Consider the following 23129-nt stretch of genomic DNA (forward strand, 5'->3'; position numbering starts at 1 on the left):
CATGTAGATATGTAATAAGCAGATTTGCGGGGATTAAATCATACGTGAAATAGCAAAAAAATGGTTTTCCCAAAGAAGCTTCTATCCATATAAGCTATAATATACGCAAATTAATAAATCATGAATACAACTACAGATTTCAAATTTAGGAACTGATTATGTAACTATTGTTAAGACATTAAAACCTGTAAAGTATAATAACTGAGATGGTAAAAAATCGTTGCATCGATCAAACATTATGAATTTTCCAAATAATGCAGTAAGTAATTTGCAAGAACGAGTTTGAAGTAGACCCATAAAACTTCAACAAGGAATGCGTCAAGCTGGTGACATCGATTGCGTGTCATAATTCTTCCGTAAGAAATATTGGAAGTAAAAAGCCGTATGACCGGGAGCTGAATAACACGAAGCTGAATGTTTGGAAGAGAGAAAATTTAATAACCAAACTATGTAGCTACCCGGCATATGAGCAAGAGCTCATTCTTATATTTATATTTGTAAGAGTGATAACGATAACTTTTACAAAGTTTAAAATTATTGCCTGAAAGATTGAAAATGATATTTTCTAGATAAAAATAATTGAGTTTTTTGAAATTACGTCAAAATGGAATCTAAATGGCTAGTTTTTCATAGTGATTTTTAATCATATGAATGATTTGAAATAATCTCTTATTAGTTAACTGAAAGAACCGAATACTTCAGTATTAACAAATATTGATGAAAACGTTTGTTACTAATTTTTTATTCATTCTTCTTGTTTACTTAGTATAAATTATCACGAGCCCAAGTAAAATGAATGTTTAATTAGCACTTGCAAATTTTCAATTGAAAGGCTGAGTTCAATGAGATTGATGGCCGAGCAAGAGATCTGAAACATTTTTTTGGACTTCCCATGCTGCGTATGCTTTTTTGCTGCCTGAAAGAAATGTTTCAGACTATGCAGGTTATGAAAATAAACTACTGGGCTAGGTGGCGTAAAAAGTTAGCCATTGTGCATGTTTTTATCGTTTTATAGGCTTTGCCTCGGTCACTAATTACGCATATATCCTCAAAATTCATTTTTTGAAGACTGTTCTTTTAATTTCCCAACACGAAGGAACGTTTTCGGATTTCACCGTCAATATCAAGAAAAATTATTTCGTTTAAGCTTACCACTACGTTTTTATTGTATTTCCATTTTTTTCATTATTTTTTATTTTGCATATATATCTACCCATAATAGGTCAAAATAAATTAAAAAACCACTGCCAATTCATTGGCAAAGAGCTTTATCTATATGTATGACCACTAATATAAACTAATCAATGTTTTATTATTGATGAATTAATTATAAATCTTTAATTAAACATGATAAAAAGAGGGTTGCAGAGAGTACATTGCATTCTGAGTACATACCTAACTCTATAAGAAAGCAAAAGTACAATTTTCATTTTGAATTTTTAATTCTTATAATATTCTGCGAGTCTCTACTTTTATTGTCTCGAATGAAAGCTTGACTGCTTTGCTTTCGTAATAACTACGGGAAAATTCTGAAAATTATTTAATTTATACGGTAAAAATTGATAAAATAATTTTTTTTTTCAAAATGTGAAAAAAACCTAAAAATCGTAAAAAAAATTTTTTCGGCAAATATTGCTGCGTTAACTCTTCTGGCTTCATTATTGGTACGATCTACAATAAATACAATTCGACACGATTCACTATTCCATTCTCGAGATTTTGTTTCGTACATATTATACATACATGTACACACACGCACGGACGCGTGCACACAGTTTACAAATCTGTTAACCAACGCTGATCGCCGGATTATAAAGGGATAATCTGGGTCATCATATATGACAATTATTATTTATGATAAACATGAACTTATTGATTCGAACATTTTTAGTATTAAAACTACATAGAGAGTTATATCTTTTTTTAAATCAAGTTTTTAATGAATTTATTTTAAAGTATACTTTATGTATATAAGCGAAGAGAAGAAAGATGATTTCATCTTTATCGACCGACAGATAAAGTAGGAATTTTTATTTTATCTGCAAACAGCATCTGGCTTTTGAGCAGTTACTCAATGGTAAGTCACTGATATATCAGTTTAATTAATTGGAACTAATTTACTAGTAACCATAAAAAATTTATAAATGAAATTTTGCCCTAGTCAAGAAAAATAACAGTCCAGGAGTCAAGAGCAAAAAATGATCGCAGTCGATGAAAAAGAAAAACTGCTCCCATATTTCTTAAATGTACTCTAAACTGTAATTAATATTTCACATGTGTTTACAACTAGATTATAAACAAATAAATCTGAAATTGAAAAAGCACATTTGTTTCCTCATAGAGGGAGCTCTGGGTAGTCTTGAAAACGTACGTTTGAACCAAACGTCGTAGGAAAATTTTATTTACAGATTTTTAAACTACACCGAATTCCCGACAAATGTCCGCGTGTGTGTGTGTTTTCGTCGGACAAGGGCAGAGTACACTCTGCAGCCTATGGCCTGCGAAATCAGGCATCCCTCCGGAACCGTCGTTAGACATTACTTTGGTAGAATTAATGTCGTGAAAAAAAACACATCTCATCGAATCACTATTTAAGCGGGAGGGGGATAGTACTTTTCAACTGAATTTTTAATTGTTTTGTTATTGTCTTTTTTAATTTCCTAGGCCTTCAAGAGTATTGTGTTAAAATTTTACGCTTATCCAAGAAAAATTGACAGAGATATAGCCATTTTAATTTAAGTATGATGTACTCGTTTTTTAGACCCGACCACCTGTTTAGTTTTCTTGACTTTTGGGTAGTTTATATGGGACTTTGATATAATAATATCAAGCATTACAAATTAAACATAAAAAACATTAATTTAAATATCCTAGATGATGTCCCTTGGTTGCATAGGCCCAGCATAGACGATGTAAGGATCAGATATGATAAAATTCACGTTATATGCATCAAAATCTTTGAATGCATTCCTCAACAATCACATTTTTTGAGTCGGTGTACATCATAACTCCAAAACTACTGAACTGATCGTTCTGAAATTTTACACACATCTTTTGGTAATATTTTACTAGGTACTGACGTCGAGATATTTTCATTTTTTCAAAATTTTTATTTTTATGATCTATTTTCATATAAGAAAACATACGCTTTTTCGAGTTTTTTCAATTTTTTGACTTCCAATTGACACCAAATTTAAAACAATGAAAATAATTGAAAAAACTCGACGTCAGTACCTTAGAGATCTTTTAAACTTTGAAGAAAACGTCGATTTATTTGTTCCCGACAATCCTATCATAAGTTATCGTGTACACCGAGTTTTTCAAATGCTTGCCACAGGCTTATTTTTTAGTATTTTGTCACGAAAATTGAACAGAATACTCTTGAAATGTTGTTCTTTAGCATTCATTTCAGCCTTATTAGCTTATTTTTACCGAATCTATAGAAAAAGATCTCAAAATCACCCGAAAATAATAAAAAAGTAAATACACTCCCCCCCCCCCCCTTNCCCCCCCCCCCCCCTTAACGAATCACGTCGAAAATATCTTGGTCTTTCAAAAAAGTGTGTTTTTTTTTTCACGGCGTTGCAATGAGGTGTGTTTTTCTTCACGGCATTTCGATGATGTTTGTTTTTCTTCACGGTTTTCGTTAAGGGCCCTCTATACACACTCAGTCGATAACAAGTACGTAATTATTTTGTACCCATTTTATTTATTCCCTGGTCAACCATTGAACTTAAAACTTCGTGGGAGTGATTATGAAACTTATAAAAATGTGCCTCTGGAGGCAGTTTTCAATTAAATGACCGGTACTTTCAAACAAACTTGATTTTCTATTATCCCCCTTTTATAACTTCAAAAGTAACGTATTCTCAAACAATTAATTAAAATGATTTTATTAAACATTTTATTGAAAACTGGCTCCAAAGGCACATTTTTATAAGTTTCATAATCACTCCCACGAAGTTTCAAGTTCAACGGCTGTCTAGAGAATAAAAAAAATGGGTACAAAATAATATCGGTATGTCGGTATTTGTCCGTCTGTATAGAGGAGCCTTAAGGTGAGTTTTTATACTCAAAAGCAGCGGCGAATATATGCAAAAGTTTTTCATTTTTTTTTAATTTATATTTTTCATTATTTTTGTTTTGTTTTTGGAATAGAATTTTAAAAACAACTCAAGTATTTTTGCGAAAAGAACCATTGTTCGGAATCGATTTTTTCAGAATACAGGCAAACCCCGTTATCCGCGGATTCGTTATCCGCGATTCTTCGTATCCGCGGTACCCCTATTTGTGACCCAACTTCAGTATCCGCGGTTTTTTGTTTTCGTATCCGCGGTTTTTTTCTGGAGGTTAACATTTTTTGCGCGTCAAATTTAAAAATTTTTTTATTATTTTTTATTTAATTATGTCTCGACCAACACAAAAAAAAAAGTTTCAATCGAAAAAAAGCGCGATAGAAAAGTTCTTAATTTGGTCGAACAGATCAAAATTCTCGACGCGTTGGCAGCTGGTGAAAAAGTTGCTACAATCGCAAGAAGATTCAACGTCAACGAGTCTTCGATCAGAACAATCCGCGACAACGAGAAAAAAACTCGAGAGAGTGCAAAATCTTTGGGGAAACATGCAGAACAATGCAAGATAAGTCATAAGTAAAATTTTAGCTGATGCAGAACAACTCATTGAACGAGCCATAAATCATGATCCAATAATGACTCGCAGCCTTCAATTCAAGCAAGATATAACAAAATCATTGCAGTGTTATGAAAGTTTATACAAAGATTTGATGCACAGAGCGAAGCAAAAAAGTTTGACTAAGTATTTTACTCGAAAATTAATAAATACTTTAATTTTTCATAAAAAAAGGTGTTTTACTCTTTCGTACATTGACATTTCAGCTGGACGAGGAACCGAACCCTCCTTTTCCCATAAGAACAATGCTTCGGTATCCGCGGTTTCGGTATACGCGGTACTTTTTCGGAACCGAACCCCCGCGGATAACGGGGTTTGACTGTATTTTATATGATCTGTATGTTATGAATGATGATATGTTATGAATGCTCTATTGTCTTCTTCTTCTTCTTCTTCTTCTTCTTCTTTTATGGCACCATCTAGTGGAGTAACCCACGTTTAAAATATACGGCCATTGCTCTATTGTCGACTAGAGCAGCTGACGAGATTTGAGTTATACTATATACTGCTATCAGCACACACAACATGCTCGCACTGGCCAGATTCACCAGTTTTGCAGGAACATTTAAACGTTTTAATTTTTCCTGTCGCTTCAATTAAGCCAAAAATATCATGAAATTTATCATGTAGTTGTGACGTTTGCAAGCAGGCATCTAGCACCTTAACCTCTCCGTTGTCGGATTTATCCTTTTCTCTGTAAACGATAGGGTGCTCAGCTGAATATACTCGTTCCCCAATAGACCGTAATAATTATTTATATGTTTAAAATTTCTTTTCGGTTTACTAAATTTTTGATCTCTTAAAACTCAAATTTCGATTTGACTTAAAAATTATTGTACCCTGGGTTAACATCGATTCTGACCGGTCCAACAGAGTGGTGGAACGTGTTAATGTATAGGAAATTCCGTCGTTCCATCGGATAGAATCGATACCTATACCCATTGTATTTTGCGAATGCATTCTGAAGTTGGCTCTAGGAAAATAGTATATTTTGTAACAAGTGCGCGAAGCAGTTGACTCACTCAGGAGTTGTTTTCACCCGAGCGTAGCGAGGGTGCATAAGACTCCTGGGTGAGTCAATTTCCTCACGGACTAGTTGCACACGATATTTTTTTACCCTGTTTGCGAAAAACTAGTGTTTTCTGACGCTTTAAGGTTAGAAAACCCGTATTTCGCGCACGCAGAGTTAAAAATTAAATTTTAGTCTGCTAGTACAATTCTGCATCTGTCATACATGAACAAATTTGTTGGTTAGTTTATACCGATTTTGAGTTTTAGTATTTTTCTATTTATTCAATTATAATTGTATTGCTTGAAATTTCTCTAAAAGTGAATATTTGTGGTTCTTTAGTGAAGAAAAATACCTCAAAAATCTACGATTTTTTTTACTTAACCGTAAGACAAAATTTCAAAAAATTCCTAGATCTGTCGTACGAGTAAACGCAGCATATTTTAATTTTTTTCTCTGGCTTAAAAAGGCCATAAATATGTAGTAGACTCAATCTAATTCTGCCTGGTCCTACAGATAAGAGTAATGGAACGTGTATAAGCATAGGAAATTCTGGCGTTCCACTGAGCAGAATTAGATTGGGTCTAGTGTACATGGTGGGGGGGAGGGGGGGGGGGGAATATCTAAACTGAAATAGTTCAAATGGCCAAAATTCCAAAGGGTATGAAAAATTTGACATGAAACACCGTAATTCAACTCTAGCCGAATCTGTCAATTACGAGGTAGATATGAGCGAATGAACCCGAAAATGCAGCTCTACAGCTTTGTCCGAAACCTTTAGATACGAAAAATCATAAAAAACTTAAACTTCAACTAGTTCCATTAAAAAACTAGGACAATTTCGGATGATTTTTCGTATCTACAGGTTTCGGACAATTCCGTTCGTTCATATCTACCTCGTTATTGACAGATTCGGCTAGAGTTGAATTACGGTGTTTCATGCCAAATTTTTCATACCCTTTGGAATTTTGGCCTTTTGAACTATTTCAGTTTGGATATTAAACGATCATAATTTTTGAAATTATGACACAGACGTTTTTGATAAAAGTCCATTTGGATATCCCCCCCCCCCTCCCCTCCCGCTTCGTTGATTCGATAATAACCTAAAAATATAAGTACAGCCTAATAGGGGCTGCCCATGTGTATAACATACGCGGAGATAATAATAATCCGTACACGCTTATGCATTGGCATCGACCTTACTTCTTTTTATTATCGTATTCTGCTCGTTACCGAATCAATGTTCCCTTGCTGTATGTATATGCGTGTCATAAAAGGTTATATTATAAAACACGGATTAGACAAGTTCATGGTTCATATGATCCGTTATTGTTTTTTGTTTCTAACACTACTTTATAATTTTGACGATTCAAATCTTTATTATATATTCCAATTTATATTTTTATGATATGCTCCCTGTTTTGATACTTTTTTTTCTAATTATTGATTTACTTTCAATTTAAGGTTTCTAAATTTTCTCATAAAATTATAGAATTTTCAATCTACCACTATTTGAAGCTGGTATTCTAATTGAGGCTGGACATAATCAACTGCGAAAATTGACACTTTCACAAATCTGACCATTGACCTGTGAAAGTTTTGTTTTTTGTAGTTGGTAATATTCAATAAAAATTGTTCAACTTGCAGGAACGCGCGAAACGCAGAAATGACCACAAGTTCGGGCTTTGTAGACGTGACCTGAAATTCACTGCGCACTAAAATTTCATTGAAAAATACCCGCAAGCTTATATTACTCTGTAAAATAGGATCGACGCAGAACGAGACTGACGCAGGTTTAAAAAACGTAAGAAATAATTAAATAAAATTAAATGAAAATCTTTTATTTGGTCTTAAATAATTATTTTCATCGCTGTGTATATTTTATAAAAACAAAAATTCATAAAAAATACGTTTACGATGAAAATTTTGTATGTTTGTTCTCTAGCGTCCTTACTGTTTAGAGTAATCTCTAAAAATGGCGGGTGTATACCAGATCAATATAACAGTTAGTGACTCGGTCAATTCATGCATAATATAGAATTTAATAATAACTAAGTGTTATTTTAAACAATTGAGTAAATTTTAAAAAGTTTATGGTATATTCTATATCATATCGAATCTATTAATAACCACATATGTTTTCAAAGGTTTATTATTAATTTTAGCTTTTAATTTGGAATAGATAAAGAAAGGTAATGTCTCTTTTGCTATTCAAAAGACCGTCACATGACATTTATATGATCATTTTTTCTAGTTCTTATTCTTATACCTACGCAGTCGAAAAATGGAATGATGCACATAACATCATTATTGTACCTATATTTGTTCTCTCTGTATCATTTTGATTTTGACTGTAACCAAAATTCAGGAATTCAGAATAAAAGTTCGTCAGTTGTACAGAAGTTGAACTGTTTTTAACAGTTGCTTTTCTAGTAGGATTTAATATCATAGTACATGTGCAGGCATCATTGAGTCAAGAATATTTTATTACAATTAAAAAATGAATGCTCTCATTTAAATTATATTTCTCATCCACAAAATAATCAATGCATAGCAAAATATAACCTTCAAATTTATTATCTTCTGGTATACTTGTTAATTTAATCAAGATAGTACAAAATAATATTGTTTAAGTTAAAGTGAATACATTTGTGTACTACTGTAAATCAAGTGGTTTTTTGTTCCAATAACTAAATGACTAAATATATAACAGGAAATCATGAAAAAAACTAGTGGATGTTCATAAACAAATTGCCATTTACTATCAAACTAAACAATGGATGTTGGAGAAGAGAGCAAGGGTCTAGTGACTGTAGTTGCTGGAGAGTCTGATCCTCTAAACAATAGTCAAGCGACAGTAGCAACTATTCAACTAGATCCGTCATCAGATATGGATTTACTGAGCAACTGTCAAAGTGGGATGGAAGGCACTGTGGTAAGTAAAATATATGCAAACAATTTTCTAATGTGTAATGTGAAAGATGGAATTAATATAATTAGTGTAATAAACAACCATAATTAAGACCTTTGAATTTTTGATAAAAAATTTGAGATAAACAAACATGTAGATGCCTGTGAAAAAAACTAATTTACATTAATAATTCTTCTAATTATGGTAACTTCTAAATAATATGACCGACCCACAAAATCTTTTTGTAAAATTATGACAATTAAATATTTTATTTATTATGGCAATGAAAATTGTATGTAGAATAATTTTAAAATGTATTGTAAGCATCGTAATTTTAAATTAAAAAGTGGCTGGTAATTGATCTTGAGGTGACTCGGTATTAAAATACGTTTTAGCTAGATATATTCATGAAACTATGCAGAAGTATTGTTTAGTCCATTAGAATTTAGTATATTTTACGCTATAACTTCTTTACTACTAGTTACATTGTATCCAAAAACTACTCAGTTATAGTTCGAGCCATTATACCTTTTGATTGGTATGTTAAAAAGTTTACTTTATCGTATTATACTATCAACAAATTGTAATTCAACAAATTGGATCATTTTAAAATTTGTTCAAAAGTTTATAGAACTTGAATAAAGATTATCAAATATTGAGTTGTAGCTAAGTTTGGTATAGTCATTTTATTAGTAGTATTATAGGAAGAGTAAAATTAAGTATTTTGGATTATTTTTGTTATCAGTAAAGATCAAATATTATTTTCCCTCTAACTGCAAGGTCAGAAAATTTTACTTTTATGTCAAGGTATAAATAAAAATTGTATACACAACACAGAAGAAAGGAGAGAATGTCTCAGATCTTATGTATATTACCCTTGGTTTTACTTCTGGTGACAATTATATCTGAGACATTCTTTACTTTTTCTCCCTTGTTGTGTAATATAATATTTTTATATTATATATTAATTACACTGAAAATAAAAAATTTTCCTCAACACTGAAAGTCTTAGTAATTGTTATTAGAGAGCTTTGGTACATTAGTTCTAGTCCCTATATGCAACAAGTTGATGTTGACTTTTTGGTTGAATAAACATTAAAAGATCTAGAGATGTCTACAGAAAAATCCAATAGCAGCTACTATTGCTGTTAGTCGATGGATTTACTACAGCACTCTAGTAGACAGCACAATTTGATATGTACAGTGTGAATGGCAGTCAAAATATCATTTTTTTTACCAGTATCAAAAACAACCTTATTCAAGTATATTTGTACTAGCTTCTTTTTTTTTGCCTCTGGCATTGATAGGATTTGAGGCATCATTTTTCACTTCTTAAACAACATAAGCAATTATTCTTGATAATTTTATTTAAATTTAAATTTTCTTAAGGCAAGAAAAAGTTACAAATAATAAAAAATAGTTTTAAAATAACTGAATTTGTCAAAATAAAATTAAAAATAAAAGTAGGAATGGAGAGGCATACTTCATGATCCGAGACAAATTTTATATTAATACTAGTTTCAATTACGTAAAATAATTTCCATAATGAATTTTTTTATGAATTATTATTTATTTATTTGATTTTTTTCAGATAATTTTCGATAATGATTCACAACAAGGAATTGTGAAATTAGTTAATAGTGCTGATGTACAAAACAGTCTAGGAACTGTTCCAGATTCAGATGATTTAGATAATTTTATAACTCTTCATGCAGCAACTACTGATCAAAATATTGCTGTATCTGTAGATGAAACCATAGCACTCCCTGCTGAACAACATTATACAATAGCAGCTGAACAGCAAATAAGTTTACTTGAGAAAGGAGAAAATTTTATATTACCAAATGAACAACAAACTGTTTCACTATCCTCTTCTCAAGAAAATATTGGTATTAGTGTAGATCAACAAAGCATTGCATTATCTAATCAACAAGATAATGTTTTGATATCCGTTTCGCAACCTGATATAACTATTAACCCAAAACAAGAAAGTATAACTTTAACATCCCAACAACAAAATATCACCCAAGAACAGCAAAATGTTGATTTAGCTTCAGAACAACACAATATCTCAGTAATCTCAGAGCAACATAATCTACCTACAACTTCGGAACAACACAATTTCCCTGAAACACTAGAACAAAGTAATATCACTATAGCTCCAGAACAACATAATATCACTATAACTACAGGAGAACAGAGAATAACAATACCAATCGAACAACATAGTGTTATCGAACACTCTGAGGTTTCTGAACAAAATATTACTATTTCCACTCAAAATAGTGTTACAAAGTTTGACGAACCAAATCTCTCTCAAACTAATGAGCAAAATATTGAAACTTTTGCTGATAAAATAATTGAGGAAACCACTGAGGTATGTTATACGTTAATTCAACAGCAAAAATAAATAATAAATTAATTTTTAATGTATAGACAAAATGAAAACTTTCAAGTAAATAATGCCTTAATTAGTTTCTTTCTTTTAAGCCTGATCAGAAAGAAATAAAACAAGAAGATGCTACTCCTGCAGCAGAATCAGATGACGATGAAACAATTGCTACTTTTACCACATCAACTGGTCAGCAGCTAGCTCTGTATGCTGTAGAAGACTCGGATGAAGTATTTGCTGTAGCTCTTTATGATGAGTCCGGGGAACCACCAACTAATTTTCATTTTTTGATGAAGTTTGTACACCTATTCATTTTCGAATTCTTCATATTGTTATTTTTCTCAAAAAGTAATTTATATTAATAATTTTTTAGAGCGGATGTTGAAAGACTAATTGGAGAAGGTGCTGTCAAAACAGTAAAAAAACCTAATGCCCAACAACGCAAAGAAGCTAAAGAAAAACTAGCTAAAGAAAAAAAAGAAAAAGAGGAAATTAAATTTGACAAATATCAAGCAGTTATAACTAACATAGAAAAACCGGATGAAATTCAATACCTAAAGAAAGTTGAGGAAATAAAAAAAGAAGTTGGAGAAGGTGCCCTTCAATTCATTGCACAACCAAGGCCTGTAGCTCCAAAAATTGAACCTCTAAAACCTGTTATATCTAAACAACCTATCAGCAAAATTTTGGAAGGAGCTAATAACAAAAGTGTATTACCCTCCATTCAAAGACGAAATATTGTCAAACAATTAACGCCAAAGCAACAAGTAACACCAAGAACGCAAGCAACAGCTACTCTTACGTCACAAATAGTTCTTAAATCTCAATCGTCACCTAAACTGCAAGCAAATGCTAAATTACATTCAAATTCTAAACTTCAATTTACTCCTAAATCACTTCCTTCTCCAAATTCAGTTACAATGCCTAAACTTCAAGGAACAACTTTTGTACCATCAAAAGTCAATCCACAAATGGCATCTAAAATACAAACTAATATCAAAAAACCAGTAACGCCCAAGTTGCAAGCTAAGTCTAATCCACAGATAATACCTAAGGCCCAAGTAATGAATCGACAAGTTACATCTAAAAGTGATTCTAGTAATCAATCTATTCCAATGAAACAAATATCTAAGCAAACTTTTGTTGGAAAACAACAGCCACAACAATTCATTGTGGCAAGACAAACTGGAGTTAAACAAACAGTACCCGTTAAGCCAGGAAATTTCATAAGACAATATCCTCCAGGAAAAACACCTATTGTTAAGCGAATATTTCCAGCTAACCAAACAACAATCATCAGACAAAATCCATCCAACAGATCACCTGCATACATCAGACAGATAGCAACAGGACGACCTACTACACTGATCAAACAAGTTCCTCCTCCAAAACAAGGAACAACTCAAATTATTAGACAAATTAGTCCAGGAAAAAAAATGATTACCAAACCTATACTGAATCAAGAAGGCAGAATAGTTAACGTAGTAACGCAGCATTTGGTAGAAAGAAAAAAGGAACATCAAGTAACTTATCTTCTTCCAAACAAAAACAGTCCTTACATTCAAGGTTTGTCAAAACTTGGTTGTGTTATACATTTTATATCATTTATAATATTAAATTTTAATCTAAAAAATATTTTTTACAAATAGAAAATCCAATTGAAGATAATGAAGATAGTGAACTAGAATTGATGGAACAATCAACAATGCAATATGTTCTTTGTGATGGTGATACTTCGGAAGGTGAATTGACTTTTGATGAACTTCAAGCTTCTTTACAGTCAATTAAGAAAGAAAAGTTAAAAACTATTCCTAAGAAGATTAAAAAAATTCGACCATCATGGTGGGTTAATAAAAGTATCAAACGACAGGAAAATATAACGAAAATTTCACCTGTTGTTAAATGTTCGCCCAAATTGCCACCAATAATAACTCAGAGAAAGGTTTCAGTCACAGCGCCAATGGTCTATCGCACATACAGAAGTAGCCCAAAAAAACTTCGTACTCCAAATAATTTGCTTCAAGCTCATCGTAAAATAAAAAAAGAAGATGAAGATCCTTCTTACATAGAAGGTAATTTAAATTCTTCTGAAGATATACAAAAAAATGATGATACACCAGTTTTGGTAACACCAGTAAGACCACGATCTAGAAAACAGCAGTTGACCGTAGTCAATCGAGCTGACTCGGAAATAATAATTCAACCAGCTAGCGCGTATTCTGAAGATGATGAAGAAATAACCCAACCACGTAAACGTGGACGCCGGAAAAAGCAAACGACCAATGATCCCGATTATAATCCTCGAGCATCGGCTAGCAAAGCTAAGAAACGTACTAACCAGTCGGTTGAGCTTATTGAAATTGACGCAGAAGAGGCAGACGAGAACAGTAAAAAATCATCAAGTGATAAGGAAAATGATGATTTAGAGTCTGACTCAGAAGTAGAACCAAAACAAAAGCAAAAACCTAAACAAGTATTTATGCAGTGTAGTGATTGCAATCGAAATTTTCGAAAAAAAAAAGTCTTAGAACGACACATGCAAATCTGCACGAAAAATCCAACTAATATACAAAAAATGGAAGAAAAAAAGGCGCTGGAAGATTCTAAAGAAAAGAAATTTACATGCAAAGCATGTGGTGAAAAATTCAGTGTTGCCGTATCGTTAGCACGACACGTGAGAGCTACGCATTCACCAAAAAAGAGAGGTAGACCACGCAGAACCGATCACAGAGAAGATGACACTACAGACATGGAAGAAAGTAGCGACGATGAAAAAGCGAACATTCACGATAAAGATCTTAAAAAGAAGGGCAAATTGTCACCAAAGAAAATAACTCCAACAAGAGAAGATAGGTATGATACATTTTTTGCGTTTGTTATTATTTATTTATTTAAATATTTATATTATTACCGAAACAATTTATTACGATATTTTAATTAAATTTTTTTTATTCCAGTGGAACTCCGGAAATTGAGCTGAAACTTGATAGTTCCAGTGAAAATGTGAAAGAACCACCGAAACGCCGTGGTCGTCCACCCAAAGCCATCAAAAAAGAGATCTCTGAAACACCTGACAGTAAAAGCAAACCATCTGCCTTATTGAGTGAACCACGTCGACGAGGGAGACCTCCTAAGCAAAGAACTATTTCAAAAGACGAGCACTCAGAATCCTCAGAACCGGAAGAGAAAAATAAAATTGAACGACCGATTGCTCAAGTTCCAAAAAAGCGTGGTCGTTGGAGCGATCGTATCTCAACGAGTACTCCGGAACCTGTCGAAGAGTCTAAAAAACGAGGTCGACCACCTACAAAAAAGAAAGAAAATCAGTTGACCGAAGACGATGAAAATGAAAATAAATCTGACGAAGATGATGATAAAAGTGTACCGATATCAGCGGGTCCTCTTAAAAAACGGGTTCGATTACTAGCTAAATCAGTGTCTGAATCTGAAGAAAAATTACCGGAATCGACTACAGATGAGCCCAAAAAACGTGGTAGACCTACAAAAAAAAAAGATGAATCTCATACTGAAGATGATGAAGATGAAATAGAAAATGAAAATTTAAAGGATGAAAAGGAAGATAAAAAATCAACTGCAGATAAAGAAGGTAGAACGAGTACAGGAGAAAAAATTATTGCCCCTCCTAAAAAAAGAGGTAGACCGTCTATGAAAGATAAACTTTTGTCTGATTCAGTTTACAATAAAACCGAAGAAATCAAAATTGGCACAGATAAAAATATAAAAGACGAAAAGCAAACGAGCGAAAAATTACCGCTTGAACCCTGTCAAATAGACATTAAAGAAAAAGAAAAAGAACTATTGGAAGAATCAAAGAAACGTGGACGAACGGCGGAAGAAAAATGCAAAGACGAAACATCATTTATCGAAGAACATAGCCAATCATCTGAAATAACCAAGAAAAAATCGACAACAGATAATGATCAGAAGGAAGATTCGCCGGACTTGGATGAAATGATAGAAGAGTTAGTTGAAGTTCTCGAAAAAACGCCTCGAAAACGTGGAAGATTCACTAGAAAAAATAAAGAAGACGAATCTGAACTTGAAGATAATTCAGAAGACGTAGGAGAATTAAAAAAACGTGGAAAATTAGTCAAAGATAAAACGGACATTGTAGACTCGAACGAAAAGGTAGACGATCAAACTGCTTCACCACCCAAAAAGAGAGGCAGACCTGCCAAGTCTAGTAAAGAACAATCAATGATGGAAGTAGAAGAGCAAATGGAAGAAATGTTTGCGTGTTTAGAACAATCAAATCCTCATGTTATAAAAAACAAAGATAATACAGAATCTCTGTCTGATCCTAAAAAAAATAAAAAATCTGACGTCATTGAAAGCTTAGATGTTTCTGAATCAGGAGAAAAATTTTCAACCACCATAGAAACTTTGCCCAAGAAACGTGGCAGACCCCCTACAAAAGTTGACAAAGACGATGCTCTGATTCACGAAGATAAAACTGAGGGTGGTCCCCAATCTAAATCTGACAAAACTGATGAATCAGAAAATTCTTCTAAGGAACTGCAAACTAGAAGTCGCGCTTCTAAAATAGAGAGCAATTCAGAATCTGAAATGAAATTGGAATCTGCGTCAACGTCAAAAGGAGATGCAAGAAAACGTGGAAGACCAAGTAAATCTGAAAAATCATCGAAAGACATAGTATCCGACGAAGAATTTATAGCAAATGAAGATAGTACAACGGCTGGTGAAATGAATACGACCAAAAATGTATCAGAAGAAGATAAATCAACCGTTACTTCGAATACCCCAAAGCTGAAAAAATTCAGTTGCGAAAATTGCCATGAATTTTTCACAAGTGTTGCAGCATTAAATGCACATAGACTCACGCACAGGACTAAGAAGTCTGGTGAGTGAATGTTGAAAGCAGTAGTGAAAAACTCTATTAATTCTTTTCATTTCATGAGTGTTAATTTCTCTTTGGTGAGTAGTAGATTCGTTTCCTTTCAAAATTTTTTTTTGTATTGACACGAGAAAATTAATCTATCTACATAGTAAATTTTTTATTTATTGTTAAGTAGGATTGCATATGATAGTCTGAAATAAGCTTCTCTGAATCTTACGCTTATCTTTTCCTATTCTACATTGATTCTTCAAGTCTTGAATGATTCGATAATTTTTAGGGTTTATAGTATTGATGTAGTTAGATTATTTAATGGAACTATTATTCCAGGTATGTTAGTGTATCACTGTTCAACATGCAAAAAGTTGGTACCAGCTGAGGCGTTTTCCAAGCACTTGGCAAGTCATGGCCGCAAAGGTCCTGCTTCTAGGATTTTACGTTCCAATCAGTAAATCATTGGATACATACATTATATATAAATTTATATAAAAATATGAAAATATGAAAATATGAAAAAGCTGTATAGAATAGATGAATATAATATTTTATAGATTATGTTTAACCAATGTGTTTAGCAATCACCATTATTCTATCAGCATATCAGACTGATTATAAGAATAAGATTCGAGTGCGGTGAAATGTTGTTACAGAAAAAAATGTTTAAAACTTATAAAAAATTTGAAAAAAAGTATCTAAAATGATACAATTTTTTATAAAATTTACTAACGTTATTAAAATTTCAATTGAATTATTTGAAATTGCGAAAATCGTGTACGTTATTATTCATAGGTAATCATTCTATTATTATTGTACTGTAAGATGTTTTTAGAATAGTATATATGAGTTTCATCATTGTGAAAATATATAGAATTCAACATTTTTCAAAATTATTTTTTACAAATTGAATGAACTTTTAGGAACTTTTTCATTCTACCTTAAGTCTTTTTTTCAATGACTAAATTGTTTAGATGAAAATATGTTCTTTGAAATCTTTGAAAATCTCACAACCTATAATTAACCGTAGGTATATGTAATTTAAAAAGTATAAGTAATTAATTTTTAAAGATTAGATGTATATATGTACGAATAATAAAATTCTAGGTATCTATAAGCTATACATGTTCATTTTTCAATCCATTTATTTATATCAATGTAAAGTAAATCAACAATTGAAAATTATTTATAAACTATATTGGCACGCTTTCCATTGCAAAGTTGGTAAATTGTACATCAAGCGCTGAAAATGAAAATGTACACATGCCCATCGTAAGTAATTTTAAAGATTTGTAACAATCTGATCTATAAAATATAATTTTCTCTACAACTCTCTTGCGTAATACGGCTATGAACGAATATCAGCTTGGAGTAAACTAAAGAAAACGATTTTATTACGTTGGCTATTGACAAGAATTGTTCAAATTGATGATTAAGATTATGTACATTTAAAACGAAAAATATTTTTTTTTATGATATTTATTAAATGTCAAGTCGATAGATGAGAATACATAGTTGTGATAGTTTCGCCAATTTAATATCTAATATACAGTTTATTCTCAAACATAAGATGCAAAAATGTATCGAAAAACTAAGACGGAAAATTATTTGTCTAATTAACTAAACCGTTGAAAAGTTGATTATTTTTCCAAGGGTCCCAACAGGCCTGCATCGGCGTTAATGGTTTAACTTTTGAAAAGCTTCTGAACAAATCGTAGAAGTTTTATTATTCATTTAATTACTGTTATCAACATTTTTTGGGATATGAGGTGGTGTTGAGCTCATAAAAAAGTTAAAGTGAATGTTGAACTGTCACAAATAATGAAAGGATTATTGAATTGTAGAAAAAAAATTCAATGTCGATTTTTCTAAAAACTCAAGAATTTCACATTCAGGCTATAAACAGTGCTCTTATTTGTATGGCCTTATGATATATACATGGCCGATTTTCAATGAAATCGAATGGCCAAAAAATTTTTTCTGCAAATACGAAAAACTTGTTTATGATGTCAGAAATGTCGCAAAATGTTTTTAAATAAATGGGGCCCAAAATTGGTAATTTCAGCATTTTTCCAAAATTCATTAAAAATCGAAAATATTTAATTAATTCTTAGTTCAGGACTCAAACGTAAAAGTGCTAGGGAGTTTTTTTGTTGGAAATTGTCCAAATTTTCAGAAAAAATGTATTCCAAAGTGATCAGAGCACTTTGGAGGCTTGTGCAGAGAAATAAATAAAAAAAACTCGAAATCTAATCGAGCTGCATTCGAACTTTCATCTCCAAAACTATTCAAAAAGCTTCCTCAACATGTCAACTACTACTTTTTTTTTAATGGGTTTTGAAGTACAACGCACTGCAGACATCAATGTATGCCGAAAAACGTGCAAAAAAAGTCGAAAAAAGGGCCAAAATGCTTAAAATCGCCAAAAACAGCCATTTCAATAACTATTACAGTACTATTACAGCACTTTTCAGCTTCAATGCGTAATATATAAGATTGCGATCGAAAATCACTGATTTGTCTGTTTCCACGCAATTTTTGAGCGATTTTCGGAAAGTTCTCCAAATGATATAATTAATTACGCGTGAACAATGTTATGTTCACTGAACATAAGAAAGATTGAGCTCGTTCATGCAATAACAGTTATTACTGCACATAACAAGGATTATTTCCGTTGTGGATTAAAGATACGACCAGATGATCAGAATGACAGTGCAGTGGCAACGTTTGCAGCCGCGGAGTCGACAAACTTTGCCAATCATGCGTGCAAGCTGCTCGGATCACGGAGCTGCATGCATTATGCCCCCCTCTCTGCGCCAAGTTGCAACTGCATATCGGGAATGATCATCGAGCACACGTGTCCCGGCTCTGCTGGCGGGATATTTGCGCGAGCTGCTGCCACCTATGGAATTTGGCGGCGGCGAAAGTGCACGCGGTCGAATCGCACGGCACATTTTCTGCTGCTGCTGCTGCTGTAACACGGCCTGCATGGCGAGCAACAGTATAAGACGTATAGCCGCGAATTGCAGCTGAGAACGGTCAGACGACTTTCAACTCAAGTCAGTCGCGCGCCGACGCTCAGACAAACCGTACTATCTTTCTTCGTTCTTGGCCGTATTATCCCTTCGTCGTTATACTTTATGCCAGTATCGTTCAATCTTTTCGCCGGTCATTGCTTTTTCAAATATTTTCTCTTGTGTATTTAAACTTTGTGCATTTATTGCATTTGTTCGGAACAAAGTGAAGTGTTGCCAATTATCTTACTATGTGTCAGTCCTATTATAGAGCATATGAAGTGTGAATTTAAATTTCCATTCAAGAAACGAATCGGTTCTCCTGCTCATTTTCTCATTTGAGCTGCTGCTCTCGCGAGCTGAAGACTGTTGCGACGAGCAGAGCTAGAAAATAGAAGAAAAAGACGATGAACGACAAGATGATGAGTCGTCGACCCGACGATGACACCTAGTCGTCGCGTAATCACTGTAGCATTGTGCGCGTGTGTGACATCCAGCTAAATCATTAGCTTTAGCTAAACAGTGTGTGTGCGTGTCTGTGCCCACGCCGATACATTAATATTTTTTTTCAATAATTTACTGCACACAGACCTAATTCAGATCTCGTCTCTAGCAGCAGCTCTTTTACCTTTTAATGCAGTGTTACACGGCGAGCTAATGACCAACGTCAACAGGATCAGGGTGGTCGTCCTCGGCGGCCCCAGGGTCGGCAAATCAGGTCGGTTCATCTCTTTTTTTTCCTTCTCTCTCTCTCTCTCTCTCTCTCTCTCTCTCTCTTTCTTTCCCTCCCTCTTACTTCTACGCTTCTTCTCTTCGTTCGTTCTTCTCTCACACCCTCCCTGCTTATACGGCTATACACTAGTTTTTTCTTGTCTTCTTTTTTTATACAACTTGTTCGTTATATTCTTTGAGATATTCCATTGTTGCATGAAATCATGCTTATTATGGATTTGCTGTTACGGTTCTACTTACGCTTCTTTTTACACGAACTTCTTTTTCTTGAAAACGTGATATTCACGATATAAAAAAACGTATCATCTCTCGGGCTTCTTATTCTTTTTTCATTGCCTGAGTGCAATACTTCCTATACATTAGTCGTGTTTCTATACAATAAATACCCAAAATCATTTAATTTTGCCAATAATGACGGCATCATTACATTCAATTTATTTTTCGGTGCCATTTTTACACAAAAAATAACTGAAACTTAGCCATCAATTTTTTACACAAACGGCATTAGTATTTCTATGATTGAAAAGCTACTTCATCTTTCCTATATTAAAAATTGAGAAGCAATCATTCATTTGGCAGGTATTTTTCGTACCTCATTTAATGTAAGTTTCCAAGCGACAGCAGAGAAGGACCATCAAAGTACGTTAGTGTTTCGACGAAAAACCCTACTTATCAATACCATAAACGTCGTTTCTGCTGTTCGCATTTGACCTGTCAAATTCCAATACGTAAGATTCATTTCCTGAACGTATTGCACACTACGCGTATAATTTGTATTGCTGTCGCGCAGCTTTATTTTTCGTGCATTGCGTAACTTTTCGATTAATCAACCGCAGGCAATTTTGGCATTTCAATTATTTTATGTTTTTCATATACTGCAACGTGTACGGTATAAACGTGAGTTATGAAAATACACAATCATCATTCGTATAAGCAGTAGCAGTAGCTCGCGCGCAATGTTTTATTTCAATTCCAGCGACCAAAACAAAATATTTGAACTCGTGCTCGCTCTAAAAAGATATATAGCGATTCGCGTGACTCTCGATTCCATTTAAAATTAAATATTTCTTTTTACACAAACTTATACAATTCACCGTTAAAACGTGCGTTCAATGAAAAACGAAGATGTGCTGCTCGCGTAATCTAGCGTGTGCCTTTGCACTTGACGTACAAGATTTGTAATAATACTCGTTTAATTTAATTCGGGGTAAAAATAATTTGTTTGAAAACTACCAACATCCTGCATGTTCTTCGGTGATTACACGACAAGACTTTATAAGACTGTCATAAATTGTTGAACTCTGGCTACGTACTAACAGTCAAATCAAGCAAATCAAAATTCCTCTCATATTAATGAATAAAACTAAAAAGTCGAACTTTGCTCATGTCCTGAGGTTTTTTGAGCTTCTTGGAGAAATTATTATAACGTAGCGGATAGCAACCGATTGTAAAGACTGCACCAATCGTATTTAGCTATTATACGATGCGAAATCTACGTCTAGATTTTTTTTAAATAACGGTATGCACTGACTGCGCATGTCACGTACGCTGCAAATTATGATATTACATTATATGTTTACTATATACACGTACAAAGAGTTGGCTAATTTAGCTACGGGATAGACTTCGACATTTTTAACCGGTGCAACGACTTGCTGCAAGCAGCAAAACAGCTCATTTTTGCCGCTTTCTTAATGACTGTTTTCAAATGAACCACCTCGATTCAATGATTATTCCGTCATATTTCTATTGATCAGTGCTAGCGTTACATTGTAAGATTTACAATGTATTCATGAAAGTCATGAAGGTCCCAAAGCTTTTTCAAAAATGCAAAGAGTTCATAATCAGAGTAATGCAACAAACCTGAGAACATGAATTTTTGCAACCAAGGCAATGTATGATATGGCGCTCGACCAATGGAATCCGCAAGGCGCCATAAATGGCAGCCAAGATGATGCGGACCAGATAGACCTGTATAAAGCTCGTGCGCACAATTATTTTTATTATTATTTTTTTTTATATATTCTTTTTAAACGACCCTGTGAATGCCGACGTCGATCAGTTTTATGGTTTAACGAGAACATTCAAACGAACAAAAGCGATTATTCGAGCTAACTTACGAATTTTTTCACATTAAATCATTTTTAGTTTCAAATTCACTTGAATTCAATCGAGAAAAAGAATTGCTTAGAAACTAGTCAATTTTGCAAGTCCAGTTACACGCGTAGCCGCTATATTCGATTCAAGATGGTTAGATGAATCTTATCTCTATAAGTTTTCTAACTCAACAGCTCTTAGTCGAAGACATCTATATAACACTCACTTCAATGTCAGCACCTGATATATATGACATAAGTGTATAATGTGTACGTCATTTTTTGTCCGTAATATAGAAGCAAGTGCGAGAACTGCTGAATTTTTTAAATTTTCATTCAAATTCTAATTATTTTTACAGTTTATCACATTTATTAAATTTCTAATTATATTTACAACTTTCAAGTTGTTTACTTTCAGCTTATGACAAAATCGTTATAAGAGTAAAAAATACATATAATTGAGTTTCTTAGTAAAATTATTGTTAAAATTATAGGAAAAAATGGATCAATAATTTATTGAAAATAATCAATTATGCGGCTACATGGCTTGGCTAATATGAAATGAAAAAGAGATATTAAATCAAGACGGATATTCGTATATTGCAGTAAAGTGGCTCAGTAGTCGTGACATATTCGATCCTAAGATCAACACATTCATTCTTCGTCACAGTCACTTGTACAGACATAACAATAAGACCTATAAATACCAATGGATCAAGTATCGCTGAACGATAAATACCAATAAAAATTATATTCAATCGAGATGTATTCACTGATTGACAGCTAAATCGACACTTGTGCAATGTAAATGATATTATAAGCCCTTTGTACTATAAAGCTCAGTAATACTATTATAGTAGTGATTTTGATCTCAGAGATTAAAAAATTCTTATATAATATAACGAACTTTACTACCAAGGGGACCACATGAGATGCGGGTCACCAAATGTCCTGAAAATTTTTTTCAACTCTCCTGGTACTTAATAATGAAACCTCCTATGTTTAGTTTCATCCAATGGGCCTTAAAGCCCGTTTGAAAAGTCATTTTCTAATTTATTAAAAAATCTTTGTCATTTTCTAACTTGTAAGCTTAAACGAAAAATTGCAAAATGTACAAGTCTTAGAATTAGTCAAAGAATACGTCTGAATTTTTGCAGAATTTTGGATGTATACTATAAGCTATTTTTTGAGGCCCGAATTTGAAGCGTTTTTACATTTTTCTTAAGAATTTCAGAGACCTTTGAAAATAGCTGATAGCAGGTACGCAATACGCAATTTTATAGTATTGTGCTAAGTTCCCATTTATGCCCCCTTTTTCGAGTCACGAGTAGCACTTCCTGGCACCGCGAAGTGAGGTTAAGGCACGAACGCAGCGAGTAGTATTTGGTCCGGTGTCTGGAATTGAACTTTCAAGTT

The 23129-nt window shown here is 33.1% G+C and overlaps 2 protein-coding genes across 6 annotated transcripts in view; both read left to right on the plus strand.

Moving 5' to 3' along the window:
- The first annotated feature begins 7427 nt into the window (after positions 1-7427).
- Positions 7428-18124, plus strand: LOC106658013 (titin homolog). 5 transcript variants are annotated; one of them, XM_014379785.2, is made up of 8 exons: positions 7428-7502; positions 8412-8633; positions 10201-10986; positions 11085-11296; positions 11375-12567; positions 12651-13854; positions 13959-15883; positions 16208-18124. In XM_014379785.2, the coding sequence occupies exons 2-8, from the start codon at positions 8475-8477 to the stop codon at positions 16327-16329; spliced, it is 5601 nt and encodes a 1866-aa protein (XP_014235271.1). In that variant the 5' UTR covers positions 7428-7502; positions 8412-8474; the 3' UTR covers positions 16330-18124. The 5 variants fall into 5 exon arrangements, 4 of the variants coding, with proteins under 4 accessions (XP_014235271.1, XP_014235272.1, XP_014235270.1 ...); XM_014379786.2 differs by lacking the exon at positions 7428-7502 and adding an exon at positions 7963-8337; XM_014379784.2 differs by lacking the exon at positions 7428-7502 and having other exon boundaries at positions 7963-8633.
- Positions 18125-18949: 825 nt separating this feature from the next.
- Positions 18950-23129, plus strand: part of LOC106657939 (ras-related and estrogen-regulated growth inhibitor-like) — a 58346-nt gene continuing 54166 nt past the window's right edge. The window contains exon 1 of the mRNA XM_014379653.2: positions 18950-19603. Coding sequence (XP_014235139.1) covers positions 19543-19603 — 61 coding nt within the window. The 5' untranslated portion in view covers positions 18950-19542. The remainder of the gene's footprint in view (positions 19604-23129) is intronic.

Source organism: Trichogramma pretiosum, unplaced genomic scaffold, assembly GCF_000599845.2.
Source record: "Trichogramma pretiosum strain Unisexual culture from Peru unplaced genomic scaffold, Tpre_2.0 scaffold12, whole genome shotgun sequence".
In the NCBI taxonomy this organism is placed as follows: domain Eukaryota; kingdom Metazoa; phylum Arthropoda; class Insecta; order Hymenoptera; family Trichogrammatidae; genus Trichogramma; species Trichogramma pretiosum.